A 15254-nucleotide genomic window follows, 5' to 3' on the forward strand; every position below is an offset into this window, starting at 1 on the left:
TACAATTGTTATGTATGCATGATTTTACTTTATGATCTACATAGCTTTCACACTGTTTATGAATACATTTCATAAGCAATGAGCAGGCATATAGTCCAAGTGCCCTTTTTGCATTTATTGAGTCTTTATTTACATAATCTCAGCATCTCCACTTCACTGGTCACATTCAGCCTCCATTTACTCTGGCTAAGGTTACATTATTGTGCACCTTTTTCGGTTGGCTGTACATTAATGCTGAAACTACAACATGGAGCCATGCATATACGACACTTATTAGCAATTGAATAAACCTTTTTTTTTTTTGTTTACCAATACTCTTGGATAACAAGGGTATGATAACATCCCCTTTCCCAGCCGGTATATTTCTGTTTACTGTTCGAGACAGGAACAATTAAAAATGTATTCTTTTTTTCCCTCTTCTTAACAAAAACAGAGAAGAGAATAACAAATTATTGCACTTGGAGGTGTCGCGTGTAACCGCTTAGAAGGAGTGAGAGCACGTATTTCAACCCTAATTAAAATATGGATTATAATTGCATTTCTCTGATTAGCTGCAGAGAGTAGAAACTGCATTACTGCTGATTGGCCATGGTGCACAAATATTTAGCTCTATATGCAGTATATTTATCAGTGAACTTACAATGGGATATCTTTTATTGTGTATGTGTGTGTCTTTTGTAGTTTTGCCACGCTGGAGAACAGTGGTCTGCTGTTCTATAATGGACGCTTCAATGAGAAACATGACTTTGTTGCCTTGGAGATCCATGAAGGACAGGTGGTGCTCAAATATTCCACAGGTACCGTATCAACTTTTCAATTTATACCATGTGCTATCTTTGTGTTTTTTGTTCATTCTGTGTATCATTTGCAGTTATAGTGAAAATCTCCACCATGATCATAATTATGTGATACAAGGCTAAATTAGGTTGGACAGTATATACATGATCTGGGGACTTTACTGAACAGTGTGCACTATACAATACAGTGGAATACTTAAAGTGAGGTACTGTAGATATACTGTTAAATATACATCATTATAGAGTAACTAAATACTGTGAACATGAACATGTTTTTCTTAGACAGCAAAGACTGACTTTCAATCTACCACTGACTTCAAGTGATGAACGATGTTCTGAACATAATAAGTATTCAACATGTGGCTATTTCTACACATTGTATAAAACAATATGAGTATTATAATGATCACTATATAATTGATATATACCACTTCTAAGCTGCCCCAATGTTTTTATATTTTAGAGAAGTTGTTATTTACCTGAAATGTATTTGATATTCATTATTGATCGGCACAATATCAGTATTGGCAGATATTGCTTTAAAGGGGACATATTATTCAAAATCAACCTTTTAATCATTTAAATCCTTATATTTGGGACTCTGGAGGCCCTATCAGTCGACAAAGTGTGAAAAAGTATGACTCACTCATGTTTTTGTGGTCCTCCTCAGTCTAAATACCGGAGATAAATAACACGCGATGTTGACTTCCGTGCTCATTGCGACATCACAATGATAAATTCCTGGAGTTGTTGTCTTGCGGAGCTCCGCTTTGTCCATAAAACACGCAAGAGTGCTGACAAGGGCAATAGTAACCGGAAGAGCTGAAGTCCACAAAGTGTTCTATTCTTGGCTTCACAGTGCAGCACAGAGTTCTACACACACTTCCAGCCTCAGAAGATTTACGTGTCCAGTGAATAAATTTTATATTTGGCGGCAATGTGCCGGCCAGAGTCGGCAAATGATCGCTTTTCCAAATGCTAACTGCTGTTAGCTCCCAGTAGCCTCTGTGACACTGACGTAGTTTCTTGTGTCTCATTTGCATTTAAAGAGACAGGCACTCAAAACCGAGCATTCTGAACAGGGCTGTTTTGCCAGGGTGACTGAACGGCTATGTTCATCAGGACACCAGCGAACTATGCTACCTTGTAGAAATAGTGTATAATATTACTAATTTAAAATGTATTATCGGATATCGGCGAACTTATCTTGCTCAATGAAGAAAATGTATCTACATGTGCTGTGACAAAATATTATTTTAATTTCATTAAAGTAGAGACTAAATTCCCTCTGCAGTTTGGCGCAGGGAAAAACTTGTAAATATTGGTATCGGTTATTGGCAAACATTCCCAATGTATCGGCAAAAAGTCGTACATAACTATTACCTGCTTCCATTTGACACTCACTTCATTCCTGCAGGAGAAACATCCACCCAGGTGAGTCCATTCCTGCACGGGGGCGTGAGCGATGGAAACTGGCACACAGTTCACATCCACTATTACAACAAGGTGGGTTTACTGACGTCTGTTTGATGAGTTTGAAGTTCCCAAAGTGTTTTTGTTGGGCTTGTAATTTTCAATTCTGATACATCAGCAGATTAGTTTCTCAGCCTTCCTACCGGCAAAGACATGTTAATGAGGCTGGAGCAGTTTTTGTGTGTTTGTGTGCGCACTGTTAACGTGGGTGTTCAACATTTTCTTCATGCACATTCGCTGCACATCTCCTTTAATTTTCTTCATGTTCTTCCATTTTCCTCAGCCAGCTACACGTTATGTGAGTATGAGAGTGTGTCTCAGGGTGCACATACACGTTTTTCCATCCACCTCTTTCATTCCCTCTCTCCTTTCTTTCTTTTTTTTTGTTGTCCATTTGTATTTTTTTCACCAGCAGATCGTAAATGAAGAATGAGTGTGTCAGTCGTTCTGTTTGTACTCCATTATTTTATCCCTAATTTATCTTATGTATGCTAATTATTTGCTGTTGTTTCTTGTCTTACTAACTCTATTCTCCCCCCTCTTTCTGTCTAACACAATGAGCAGTTGCAGAGTAGATGAATATAGTCTGATGTGTTGATGTTATCTGGTGTATCTATTGACTGACTGGAGAGATAATAACTCTAGATTTAGAGATTTAACTTGCATGTTGCCCACTGTCAGACTGTTTTGTCGTTATTATGGACTCTGTATTTAATCGCGTGTGTATGTGTTCAGCCAAAGCGCAGTATGAGCGGTGAGGCCCAGGGTCCGTCGGATGAGAAGATTGCCGTGGTGAGCATAGACGACTGCGATACGGCCTTGTCTCTTCGCTTTGGTACACAGCTCGGGAATTATAGCTGTGCCGCACAAGGCAAACAGACCAGCAGCAAGAAGTGAGTTTATCTCTCTTTTCATTCTCCAAATCTCCATTCTCCATCCAACAATTGTGTTTCTTCTAGGATGAGCTATACCTGACTCAAAAAGCTTAGGGTTAAAAGAAAATACATGGCATTATACATGATGAAATTACAATGAAATATATTATTCCATATCTATGAAATGTGCTGTATAAATAAAATGTACTTACTAACTAAACTTCATCAGTGACCGATCAGAGGCTGAACAATTTTTCACAAAGTAAAAAACCAATAAAAGCTGTTTGAAGCTGCACAGTGTCCAGCTGTCAGCTGCATGTACATGGAGGAACCATTAAATATGTACATAACTGTAGAGCAGGCAATATGAGATTAAAGTTATAACACAGTAGCACAAGTGAGATATTCACGATGATGTATCACAATTTCAACGTAAAAGTGCATGTTGTAATGTGGAATGATGGGGCAAAGCAAATGAAATCGCCACCTCCAGTAAGATTAGGCTGTTCTACTATTAGCTATTAAATTTAAATTAAAGGCTTATAAACTGAAATTATTTATAACTCACATTTGAATTCATATTTAAGCAGTCTAATCCTCTCCCTGCTGAAACTAAGACTGACACCGTTGCCTCACTCAGCAGATTGGGGTGATGAGGTGATTTGTGTGGTTTTAATGAGCCATGATTGCTTGACATCTGCGTGCTTCTTTATGGCTGCCTGGGTGGCTTCAGGATTCATTCTACTTGTGCGTTAAAGTGAATTAATTTCAGTTCTCTGGTCGTCTCCTCACACCGTCAAGTATATGAAACTGATCTTTAATCTATATCTCTGTGGATAACATGAACTGATCTGACTCGACTTTCCACTCTGCTTGTCGCGTGTACGCACCAAAATATTTATCCATCGTCGCACCAGCAGGTGTCTAACCCACATGCTATGGTCGTGCACACACTCACAGTGTTGATGTTTGGCCTTGCTGGTGTAAACTGATCAAACTGACTGTGCGCTAAGTAAAACCTACTCCTACAAACTCTTGCCATTCTCTTCTAATCGTGTCTTCTGTTAATATTTGCTTTAATCTGCACTTAATCTCTGGATTGTTTGACTCCAGTGCATATTTTTTCCCTCTCACTAGCTTCTGTCAGTTCATATTACACAGGTATTTACTTGGAAAAATCTCAAAAAGGAAAAACTGAACTTAAAGTGGTGGTGGGGGGGGGGGGGATAATGCCCCCAGAGTGACAACACTGACAACTGTCTCTCCACATTTTGTCACACTTGTGGTCCCACAACAGTTATTTGCTGTCTCATAGATCTCCTTCTCTGAAATTCCCTGTGTTTTTCTCAGTGTGCTGAACTTCCATCTGTCTTGTCATCCGCTCTCTTGATATTTGCTGTAACTCACACTTAATCTCGTGTTTGTTCATCTGCCTCCTTGGCTGCTTCTACACTTCCATGTTTGCTGTTTGCATTTTCCTTCTTTAATCCACGCGACTCTGCTATTTGTTGACGTCCCCTGACATCTAGAGCTGTATTCTATTTTACATCTATTCAATTCAGTTTTCACCGACTGTTTTTAATCCTCAACAACAAGATCGTCACCTCAATTGTCCTCAACATCCCCTTAAATTTATTGATTCTTGTTCCTTTTGACATGTACCTCTGATGACATATTTAATCTCTGGGTTTGCCGATGTAATCCCTTTGACTTTTTTCATGTGTTTTTTCCATTCCTTCCCTCTGTGATTCTCCATTCCTTCCACATTCCCCTTTAATCTCCACTTACTTACTGATATTTCTTCCTTCTTTGTGTCCTCCTCTCTCAGGTCTCTGGATCTGACTGGTCCATTGTTTCTGGGTGGAGTTCCCAATGTGCCAGACAACTTCCCGTTCGGTGCCAGGGAGTTTATTGGCTGTATGAAGGAGCTGCACATCGACAACAAGCCTCTGGACTTGGCTGGATTTATAGCTAACAATGGAACTGTTCCTGGTCAGCACTGATAGTCAAATTTGTCCCTGTCCTTTAAATATCATGAAAGAAAAAACATGTTACTATTTAGTATACATTGAAGCATTAGAAGCATCTTCAATCTTCAGGAATTAGAATTTTTACACAAAATTTTAAACAAAATACAGTTTTATACAGTGGAACATGTCTTTGTTATTTGGTCTCACTTGTACACATTTGCTACATTCACATTCTTCACATGACATTCTCGTCTCTGCTGCTCCTCACAGGCTGCAGTGCCAAACTGGCCTTTTGCAAGTCCAACCCCTGTCAGAATGGGGGAACGTGCAGTGTGAGCTGGGAGACTTTCTCCTGTGACTGTCCACTGGGGTACGGAGGAAAGGACTGTAGCCATGGTGAGATGCTGTTATAATACGCGCTCGTTTTCATCCACTTGTCTCACTTGCAGTTCATGTTTTGAATACTGGCAGCATTTAAAACTATTGTGTCATTACCAGTAAAAACTAAAAAGGGACACCAAGGCTGAGATAATTGTCACCCGTGCCAGAGACGATGTGAAAGTGGTCAATATTTCTAAATGTGCTGCAAAATGGCTTTGCTCTTCACTGGTGTTTATTTGTTGTGATTAATGGAAAGTGATTATACGTGTAATTAATTTGTGAATAACCTTTTTAACATGCTTCTTTGTTAGTCACACTTTAGTTAAGTCACTGAAATAAGACAGTCATTCAGATTTATTCATCCATTGTTTTCTGGATTTACTTGAAGCTAGTGTATCCCAGAGTGTTTCCTCACATCAGTGTGTTCCTGGTGTAAACTGCAAGAGGACAGACATGTCACACTCTGGTGGTCAAATCTTTGGGGAATATCTTGATGCAAAATGTGTGGGTCTCAGAAAATTCAGAGACTTATTTAGTGCCTGTGTGTCAGTTAAACACAACACCCTCGTGATCAGGATCAGGAATGAAGGGAAATCATCATCCTTTATCATTTTACGGGGCGAGGGGCTGATCCCATTCTAAAAGAAAGCTCGATATGTACAAAACTGTAACTTTCTTAGACTTTTAATACTATTTCTAATACTCCTTTTATTTCTCCTCCTTTTTTCGTCGCCCGCCTCAGTTTTGCCACACGCCCACCGCTTCCTGGGTAATAGCGCCCTCTGGTGGGACCTGAAGAACGACGTGACCATTTCCACACCGTGGTACCTGGGCTTGGTGTTCAAAACCAGAGCAAGAGAGGGGACGCTGCTGCAGGCTCAGGCCGGACAGTACACCAGCCTGCTGTTCCAGGTATGACATTTCAATAAAATCGCAATATTGCTTCCAGCAATTTTCAAATCAAAAGAGGTGCATTATTTATTCTCGCTAAAATGCGTATTGGGGTACCATTGTTAGATTAAATATTGTCCTGACATACACATCATATTCTACAGAAGAAATTAATAAATGTGGCGTTACACCGAATAAAATTCCCCTGAAAAAATATTATTGTTATTTTTTTCCTGTTTTTATTCATTTGTTTCTGTTTATTTTTTTATTTAATTTTGACTGAGATGGCTCTCCATAGAAAACATCTTTGTTTTGTACAGATTTGCACAATTATGTAAAAAGGACCATTCCCTCTAATATTGCAAATCATACCGTAATCGCAAATTCAGTCAGAATTAGAAAATCACTCGGAGAGTGCAGACCTCCACCAAGGCAGCTCAGCCCCCCACAAAATACCGCTAAAATAGTGATAGCGTAGACAGATCACGGCCAAATTGAATCACTTGTTTCTGGTCCCATTGCGGACATTTCCTGAAAATTTCAAACAAATCCGTCGATTTTTCAAATTATGTTGCAAACAGACATACAGACAGACAAACAAACAAACTATGGTTAAACATATACCTCCTTGGTGGAGGTCAATAATTGCAAGTAGATCTTTATTAAAAATCATTCAATCAAACCATTCTCATTCAACGCATTCATTCACGCACATTAAAGATTAACAAATGAAACTTAGATTATCTTCAACTGTAGAATAACACTAGAGATAACGGGGTGCCTGAAAAGAAAGTAATGTTTCTCATAACCTGTTGATTCCTGTCGAGACTGTTACTTCTCTGCCTTTCTCTCGCTCCCTCTCCTTCTTCTTCTTCTTCCTGCCATCCTCTATTCTCCACCTCTGAAAGCAGCATCTAAACCAAAGCAGGATTAGCAGCACATTTGTCTTCTTTTGTGTGGCTCATGATACAGTGGGATGTCTTATGTGTTAGCATCACAAACACACACACACTCACGCGGACCAAAACACAAAATATGAAATTCAATTCTGAAAATGTGTTTGTGTGCTCCTCGTATCTCTGTCAGGTGATAAACGGTCAGCTGGTGTTCTCTGTGACCCGCGGCTCGACCAGACCGGTGCGTTTGCGCTTGGACCAGGTTCAGGTGGCAGATGGCCGATGGCACGATCTCCAGCTGGAGCTGCGAGATGTTCACAGTGGCCGCGAGACCCGATACGTTGCCACTCTTCGGCTCGACTTTGGACTATACCAGGTAATAATGAGATACAAAGGCTAGAGGGAAGGTTTTTAGGTCAGATTTAATGTTCCAACAGTAAGGATTCGATTTGTTTTAGCAGACTGGTACAGTGGAAATATTTAAATGCGGCAATTTAGTAAAGCACAGATATTTATGAATAATTTAATTAACTAAGAGTTCTCATTTTGAATTGTTAGAAATCATTTAATGTAGCTGTTTGAAATCTGCTGGTTCTCTGCTGGACAACTTATTCAGAGTAATGTGCAGAAAACTCTAATCAGAGACATGTTTTACAGTATGTGAATGAAGCCAAGTAGTCCTTTGTAATATTTGAATTTAACATAATTCAATGCAATACTCTAGTAACACTGTCAAAGATAATGACATTATTAGCAAAAGACGTGGGTGTAATTTCAGCTTTTCGATCACATTTAGTCAAAAGTCATCATTTTTATAAACTGCCATAATATTGGATTATATAGATTAGATCATTTAAAAAGGAAATTAAAAACCTCCATCACCAACGTAAGCGTGTAACAAAAACATTTTGTGAAATGTTGACATCAGATTATAATATAATATTGAGATATAGATTCATTTTCTAACTGTGGTTTGTGTCAGTCTGGTAATACTAGTTTCAGGATTATGTCAACATGTACTCCTGGATGTTACATAAATCAACAGACTCTGACAGCGGTGGACAAAATGATCTATTTAAATCTGACATTATAAAACATCATAATTGTCAATTAAACAGCCATTACCTTTGGAATTGTTTGACATGTGTGGACTGTGTTCTATTTTCCACTGCTGCTGAAATAGTGATAAATTGGACTCATCGATTTTGTTTTCGTGTTTCATGCTGTGAGCCAAGTTGCCCGTCCACATTGCTTCACCACACCGTCTTTGTTTTCAGCCGAGCGTTGACCTTCTCACAACAACTGCTTGTTCTTGTTTTCTCTTATTGACTGAAGTCAATCATTCAGTGTGAGACTGTGAAACCATTAACCCCTCGCTCTCCCTCCCCTCTGCTTCCTTCCCATCGACAGACATAAGTGTTTTAATAACCTGACTGTTCAGTGATGCTGTGGCAAAAAACAGAAGAATAATGCCTTCCAGTTTGTGATCAAGGAATAAAAGAAAAATTCAGCAATGTTTTCAGAAAAACATTTTTATTGTCTGGCTGTATAAGAAAGTCTTTGTGGCTTCAATTATTTTTGATCGAGTAAACCAAAAAGAAATAAATGCCTCATTGTGTATTTTTGCACAACAGCCTTTGTGGGAAATGATTTTCTGGGAGATTGATTTTTTTCATATCTCACATTGTCACTGCCTCTATATTTCAAGAAAATCATCAAATAAAGCTGTTGAAGTTGTTGTGCTCCATTATTTATGTCCAGATATCCAGTTTGCGTACAGCTATTATTAATAATAATACTAATAATAATCATTCCATCTTTCCCCATAGGGAACAGTGATAGTGGGAAACGAGATTCACGGTTTGAAGGTGAAACATCTGCATGTGGGAGGAGTGCTGGGCTCCGGAGAGGTTCAGAACGGGATAAGAGGATGCATACAGGTGAGGCTGGATTGTATTTCTAATGCGTGTTCATGGATGGTTGCAAGGGAGATGTTGGTATATTTGAAACAGATGTGTGTAAAATAATAATAATAATAATGAGCATGAATGAATTTGTTTACCCTTTTTTAAATTATTTAAATTTATCTTTAGAATGGTTGTTTGTCTCTGTACTACCATATACCATGTACAGGTGTATAGAGGCCCATTTCCAGCAACCATCTCTATAGTGTTCTAATGGTACATTCATTGTGTTTGCTAATCGTGCAAGAAGGCTATTGGATTATTTGAAAACCCTTGTGCAATGATGTTAGCACAGCTGAAAACAGTTTTGCTGGCTCTTTGACAAAAGTAGGGCAAAATTATTATTTTGAATAAAAATCATGATTTCTAATCTTGTCAATGTCTTGACTATAATTTTCTATTCATTTTGCAACTGTTTTGATGAATAAAAGTGTGACTTTTAAGAAAAAAACAACAAAAATGAGATAGGTGACCCCCATCTTTCGACATATGTCAGCAGAGAGACCCTTATGTGGAGGATAAAGCAGTAGAAGATGCATAAACCATCTTTAATATAAATCTTTCTTTCTTTCTTCCTCTCTCCAGGGTGTTCGGTTGGGGGTCCGGCCCGACGCCCCTCCCTTGCCCCGGCCATCAAAATCTGTCAAAGCGGAGATCGGGTGCACCGTTGGCAATCCCTGCGTCTCGTCTCCATGCCCCGCCCACAGCCGCTGTTCTGACCAATGGGAGCGGCATACTTGTGTCTGTGAATCTGGTGAGTGAACACCGTTGGTGTCAGTGGAGGAGGGACTGACACGGAAGATGTATTTGCTTTAAGTTGTGAACTGGGGTAGATCTTTTCTTTAAAATCATCCATCATGTAATTAACAGACTGCTGTGTGAACAAGGACAATGAATGAGGCTTGTGTTTGATCACGGAGGACATGGCGGTCATCATATGCCCCAGCTGTAATCAGCTGACAGCCAGCCTTGCACTCCAATCACAGCCATTCATTTAAATATGACTCCTCCCCCACTAATTTCTTGCTTCAACAATGATGCCTCACATCGCATTGTTGCAATGACGGGCAACAATGCAGCGATTGTTGCCTCACATCTACCTTTTTCTTCAATGTGGAATAAAATACACATGCAAATATTAGTAATACCAAACCTACAGGCACATAGTTTAATTTCTGCACCAGAGCAGTAGCTATGAAAGGAAAGGAAATAGGAGTGAGGGAAGCCAAATAAGTTGGAGAAAGTGAGAGGTTGGAAAAAAAAAAAAGTTTGTTAGCCTGAGAGAAAGACTTTGATTGCAGGCTAACACCTCAGATCTTTCCTAGGCAGGTGAATTTCATGAAGCAGAAGAAAGGTTGTGAGTGTAGAAAAGAAGAGTGTAGAGACTCAGATTTCAGCATTAAGGAAAGTGTAGAGAGAAAGATAATAATAGATATAAAAAAGGCAGAAGACAAAGAGAGAGACTATAAACATTAATAATTAATGAAGGGAAAGAGGGAGCTAACTGAAAAGTGTAAAACAAACACCAAAAGTTTTTAGCCCCGAGGAAAGAAGAGAAGAAAGAGAGCATGAGGAAGTCAAATCAAACAGCCTGAAAGCACTGGTGACACTGTTGGGAATAGCTCCACCCCCCACTGGTACACATGCACTACAGATCAAGTAATTAATGTGACCGTGAATAACGTGTGAAGGAAAGGTTGGATAAAGATATTCAATGCTTTATGAGAAGCCACTGACGCAACAGCTCCAGCTCAGTTCTCACACCATTCAAGGATTATTCATTTATTATATTTATGACTGAAGGGGAGGCAGGAGAAGAGATTGGACAGCAAATTATTATTCTATTGGCATGTTTTATTGATTTATTGATGATCACAAATACATAAACAAATACATTAAAGTATGAATGTCACCTTTTTCAAAAACCCACCTTCCCTTCTATCCCAGTGACCTTTTACTCAAAAAAGGAAAACCATCAAAGATGCATTAGGTAAAGTACAAACCCAACAGATTCCACCCATCCACCTTCTACTGCTTCATCTTCAGGTGGAGGATGAAGCAGTAGAAGTAGAAGTGAGGAGCTGTGCCGCAATAGGCGGGGTCACACCCTGGACAGTTCACACGTCTATCACAGGGACACATACATAGACAGACCCAACAGAATTCCCCACAAAAACAGAAATAAAATAATAATAATAATGAGTGTAATAATGGAGAGAGGAGAAAAAAGAACCACATGAAAGACAACACAAGCAAGAAAAATGGGCCAATTTGCTTTTTCCACTTTAATTTGACAGTATATTAATCCTCTTTTCTCAGAATCTCAAACTGCTTCTTTATTAACTTCCTCTAAAAAAAAAAATACTCCTTTCCTTACTCTCCTGTAAAGCTCTTGTATTTTTTTAATTTTTTTTTTCACTTTTTCTAATTCTGCATCTGTGGAAAACAGTAGCGATAATGGTGCGTCATCATTGCGAACAACGTCAGACGTTAAAGACTTGTTATGATGAGTTACACGCAGGAAACTTTGAGAAACAAAAGTTGTAAATGGGAGCAGTGAGATGAAAGTGAAGGGGTGAAAGTGAGAGACTTTGTGCCCTGTTTGTGGTTGAAGCTTGTTAAAGTGAGAGAGAGCCTGAGGTCTGGCAACATGGGAGCGGAAGCAGAGAGGAGCTGCTTTCCCTGTAGCATCCTGCACCACCAGCCCATGAGCTAATGCTGACACTCGGGCTCATTAACATAGAACAGACTTGGAGAATACACATTTAATGTGCACGGACTGTAAATACACACACTTTCATCATCATTATACTTCATTAGCACAATGAGCATTGAAAATAATTATACAGTGAATGCTGCTTGGAGACAAACCAAAGTTTAATAAAAGCTCAGAGACAAAAAAAAAAGAGAAACAAAGGTGCAGTCTGAATAATTCCCTTTCATGTGGGGTTCAGGCTGGTACTGAAACAAACGTAATGGGTCTCATGCAACTGACAGGCTCTGATTTGTACACACACACACACACACACACAAAGTGAGGCAAGGTTGTAAATGATAAATCACCACAGACATCTGCTCTCTCCTCTCCTCTGTGTGTGTTTGTGTGCTTCTGAGTACGGATACAATATGTAGCATGACTGCGTTCCCTGTGTGTGTTATGTGACAGTTGTGACAGTTGCTGCCAGATGCTACAGGCTAATTCGCTGCAGTGAAAATTTGAATTTGATATGATAAATTCCAGCCTTGTTGATTTATGTCCGCCGGAGATCCCAGAGCTGTTCAAAAACCAACATGCTCAGATGCAGAAAACATATGTTCAGGGTTTCAGGGTCTGATCATTTATCAGCGTTTCCAGTTTTTGTCAAGAGGCTGAAAAAGTGGTCGGAAACAACAAAAGTTGGAGTTTGCTTCCGAAAAGCAAGCAGAAGCGCAGTTGCTGTTTTCTAAACTTTGTCTTTTAGTAAGAAGGAGTGAGCGATTCCTGAGCCCCAAGCATGACATGAGCATGAAATAAGTGTCACTGTGGGTTTATCTTTCCCCTCAACTACTTGGACAGCTGGGTGAGCAAATGGAGCACGCCCTCGCTTCAAAATTGTGACACTAAAGATTTTCACAGAGCTTCTGCGATCAATGCATGCGTTTTTGAATCATGGCGATGCAGCCAGCAAGCTATAATCCCTACATTGATCTCTACGTGCTGTCGTCGTCAGAGAGACTGGAGCGTAGGGACGGCTCTTTTTTAATTTAGAATTATGATAGAGTCCGTCCCCCCCATGTCATGTCTGGTGTCATGGGATGTCCGTGGCTTCAAGCTGCTTACTGCAGTTTCTATTTTTGGGTCACTGCAGTTCTTTATGACAAATGATGCTCCACCTCACTATGTCATTTATTGATCGGCTTTGTATTTGCTGTCATTGGATATTTGTCTGGAATGAAAATCTGCTTTGTACAAAATTCACCTTTGACTCATATTTGTTCATTAAAATAATTACTATGACTTAGACGTTCTGTTGAATAGTTCATTTAATGTGGCGTGCCCTGCATCTCGTTTGAACACATGATCACAGTCTTTTAATCCCACATTCGAATATATATTCAAACTTCGAACAAAAACTAACAGTCCTAGCTTACATATTTTGCTACTACTAAAATAGTCGTCAACTAATTTTCCAGTCGACTAGGCGTTGCAGCCCCACTTTCTGTCAGAATATAGAGCTATATAAGTATTTCAAATGACAGCTTTAAAGTGTATCATTTTCATCAGTGATTTGTGGCTGAATGCACTGACAAATGATGTTGTCCTGTTGGTCCAATGTTGTCTGTCTATGAATCCAAATCCACGAATACACGGATGAAGTACGCTTACACACACATACACTCATCCCAGAACTTTCAGTGCTGTCTTTGTGTTTTTCTACCACCACTTTTATTAAATAACTGATACCCACAGTCTTGCATGGTCAGATAGAAATAGTTAGATCCATATCAGATGGATGAATGGGAATGAGTCTTTGTCCTTTGCTGAAGTCGAGCCTTTGTGTTACGGTAAAGAACAAGATGAGAATCTGTGAGTCGCCCTTGATGTGTGGACACATCAAGAGGACAGAACTTTCCTTGGGTCCTGTCTATGAAAGATAAAACACCTATGATTTCTCTCTCTCTCTATCTTACACACACACACACACACACACACACACACACAGGCACACACATTGTTGTGACAAGGCCTGTGTCATTTTAAATGAAAACATCCAAGGCCGTCTCTCTCAGTTGCCATGGTGAACGTGTAAAGATGTATATGGCTGATAGAAAAGGATTTTATGTTTTTTGTGCGTGTGTGTGTGCATGGAAGAGCCATTGACTAGTTGAAAACAATAGAGATGGAAATGGAGAGTGGTACATCACGAGAGAACACACAAAAGACAGAATTCCTCCACTGTTCACACGTGTCATGTTGTAATCACACTCGTGTGTGTGTGTGTGTGTGTGTGTGTGTGTGTGTATACATGTGCATTAGTGAAATAATTGAATACTCAGCAGCAGCTGTGACTGTCATCTTTCTTTTATTCTTCCTTCAATATTTTCAAGACAGCAAAGTGGAACATTTGTGTTGAGTTTGAATATAAAGAGCAAGGCCAGTGTTTTTCTTTCCTTAGGCTCAAAAAGAAATATAAGATGGAGCGAGAAAGACCGAATGTGTGATAAGAAAGCTTTCGTGTTTCTAAAGCTGCAGCCAAGGCCACAGGTTTGAAAGCTGAGTGGTTGCTTCTGCTTCTTTCTATAGATGAACACGAAGAGGCTTTGTAACAAAGTCACAATTTAATCTACAGAGAGAGAGAGAGAGTCTTCTATTCATTGCTATGAATTAACAAGGTTGCTTCAAAGCAGAAGTCCTTGGCTGAATAAGTAGAGGTGATCATACGTAAGGAGGAGAGTTTGGGTTGGTGAGAGAGTCAGTTATTTGCATGATGCTTATTCTGTTTTTTTTTTTTTTCTGTATTCATTATTTCTCTGTCACGATGACTCTGCCATCCGCTGTTAATTTAAAAAAAAAAAATCATCATAACCTGCCCCCTCCCATCAGTCCTCTGGTGAAAGCCACGCTCCCACAAACATGAACCTGCATGAACATGACGACACTACACATCACGTCTGTCTCACCTCTCTGGACAAATTAAGAAACATCACCCCTCTCATATACACTCACAGACTTGTGATATATATCAGCAGAAAGAAGCGACATCTGGGTCATTTTCCAGTCCCTCACTGAAAAGCCTCACAGATATTCACTCTGGTTTTGCCTCATCTGCGACTCAAAATTCAATAATCTTTCTTATCTTGGTTGGTTTAGCACCGGAGTTTGAAGGTAGTGTAAATACCGGCTGCTATTTTCCATTTTAGGATGCAATTCCACATGGCACCTTTAATACAAAGACTAAATAGAACAATTATGTGCTTTTTAAATGAAGAGCAGGTCTGGGTGAAAGGCCTTCTTTATTTGTACTAA

General features: G+C 39.4%; 1 protein-coding gene across 1 annotated transcript in view; it reads left to right on the forward strand.

Annotated features, from left to right (window-relative positions):
* Nucleotides 1–15254, forward strand: part of celsr3 (cadherin, EGF LAG seven-pass G-type receptor 3) — a gene marked incomplete at both ends in the record, with an annotated part of 88719 nt that overhangs the window by 43504 nt on the left and 29961 nt on the right. Inside the window, 10 exons of the mRNA XM_083895634.1 lie at nt 682–797; nt 2215–2303; nt 2554–2568; nt 3006–3163; nt 4974–5137; nt 5386–5511; nt 6239–6408; nt 7474–7659; nt 9113–9223; nt 9833–10001. Coding sequence (XP_083751760.1) covers nt 682–797; nt 2215–2303; nt 2554–2568; nt 3006–3163; nt 4974–5137; nt 5386–5511; nt 6239–6408; nt 7474–7659; nt 9113–9223; nt 9833–10001 — 1304 coding nt within the window. The remainder of the gene's footprint in view (nt 1–681; nt 798–2214; nt 2304–2553; nt 2569–3005; nt 3164–4973; nt 5138–5385; nt 5512–6238; nt 6409–7473; nt 7660–9112; nt 9224–9832; nt 10002–15254) is intronic.

The sequence above is a fragment of the Microchirus variegatus genome (genome assembly GCF_963457635.1).
Source record: "Microchirus variegatus genome assembly, chromosome: 9".
NCBI classification, from domain to species: Eukaryota; Metazoa; Chordata; class Actinopteri; order Pleuronectiformes; family Soleidae; genus Microchirus; species Microchirus variegatus.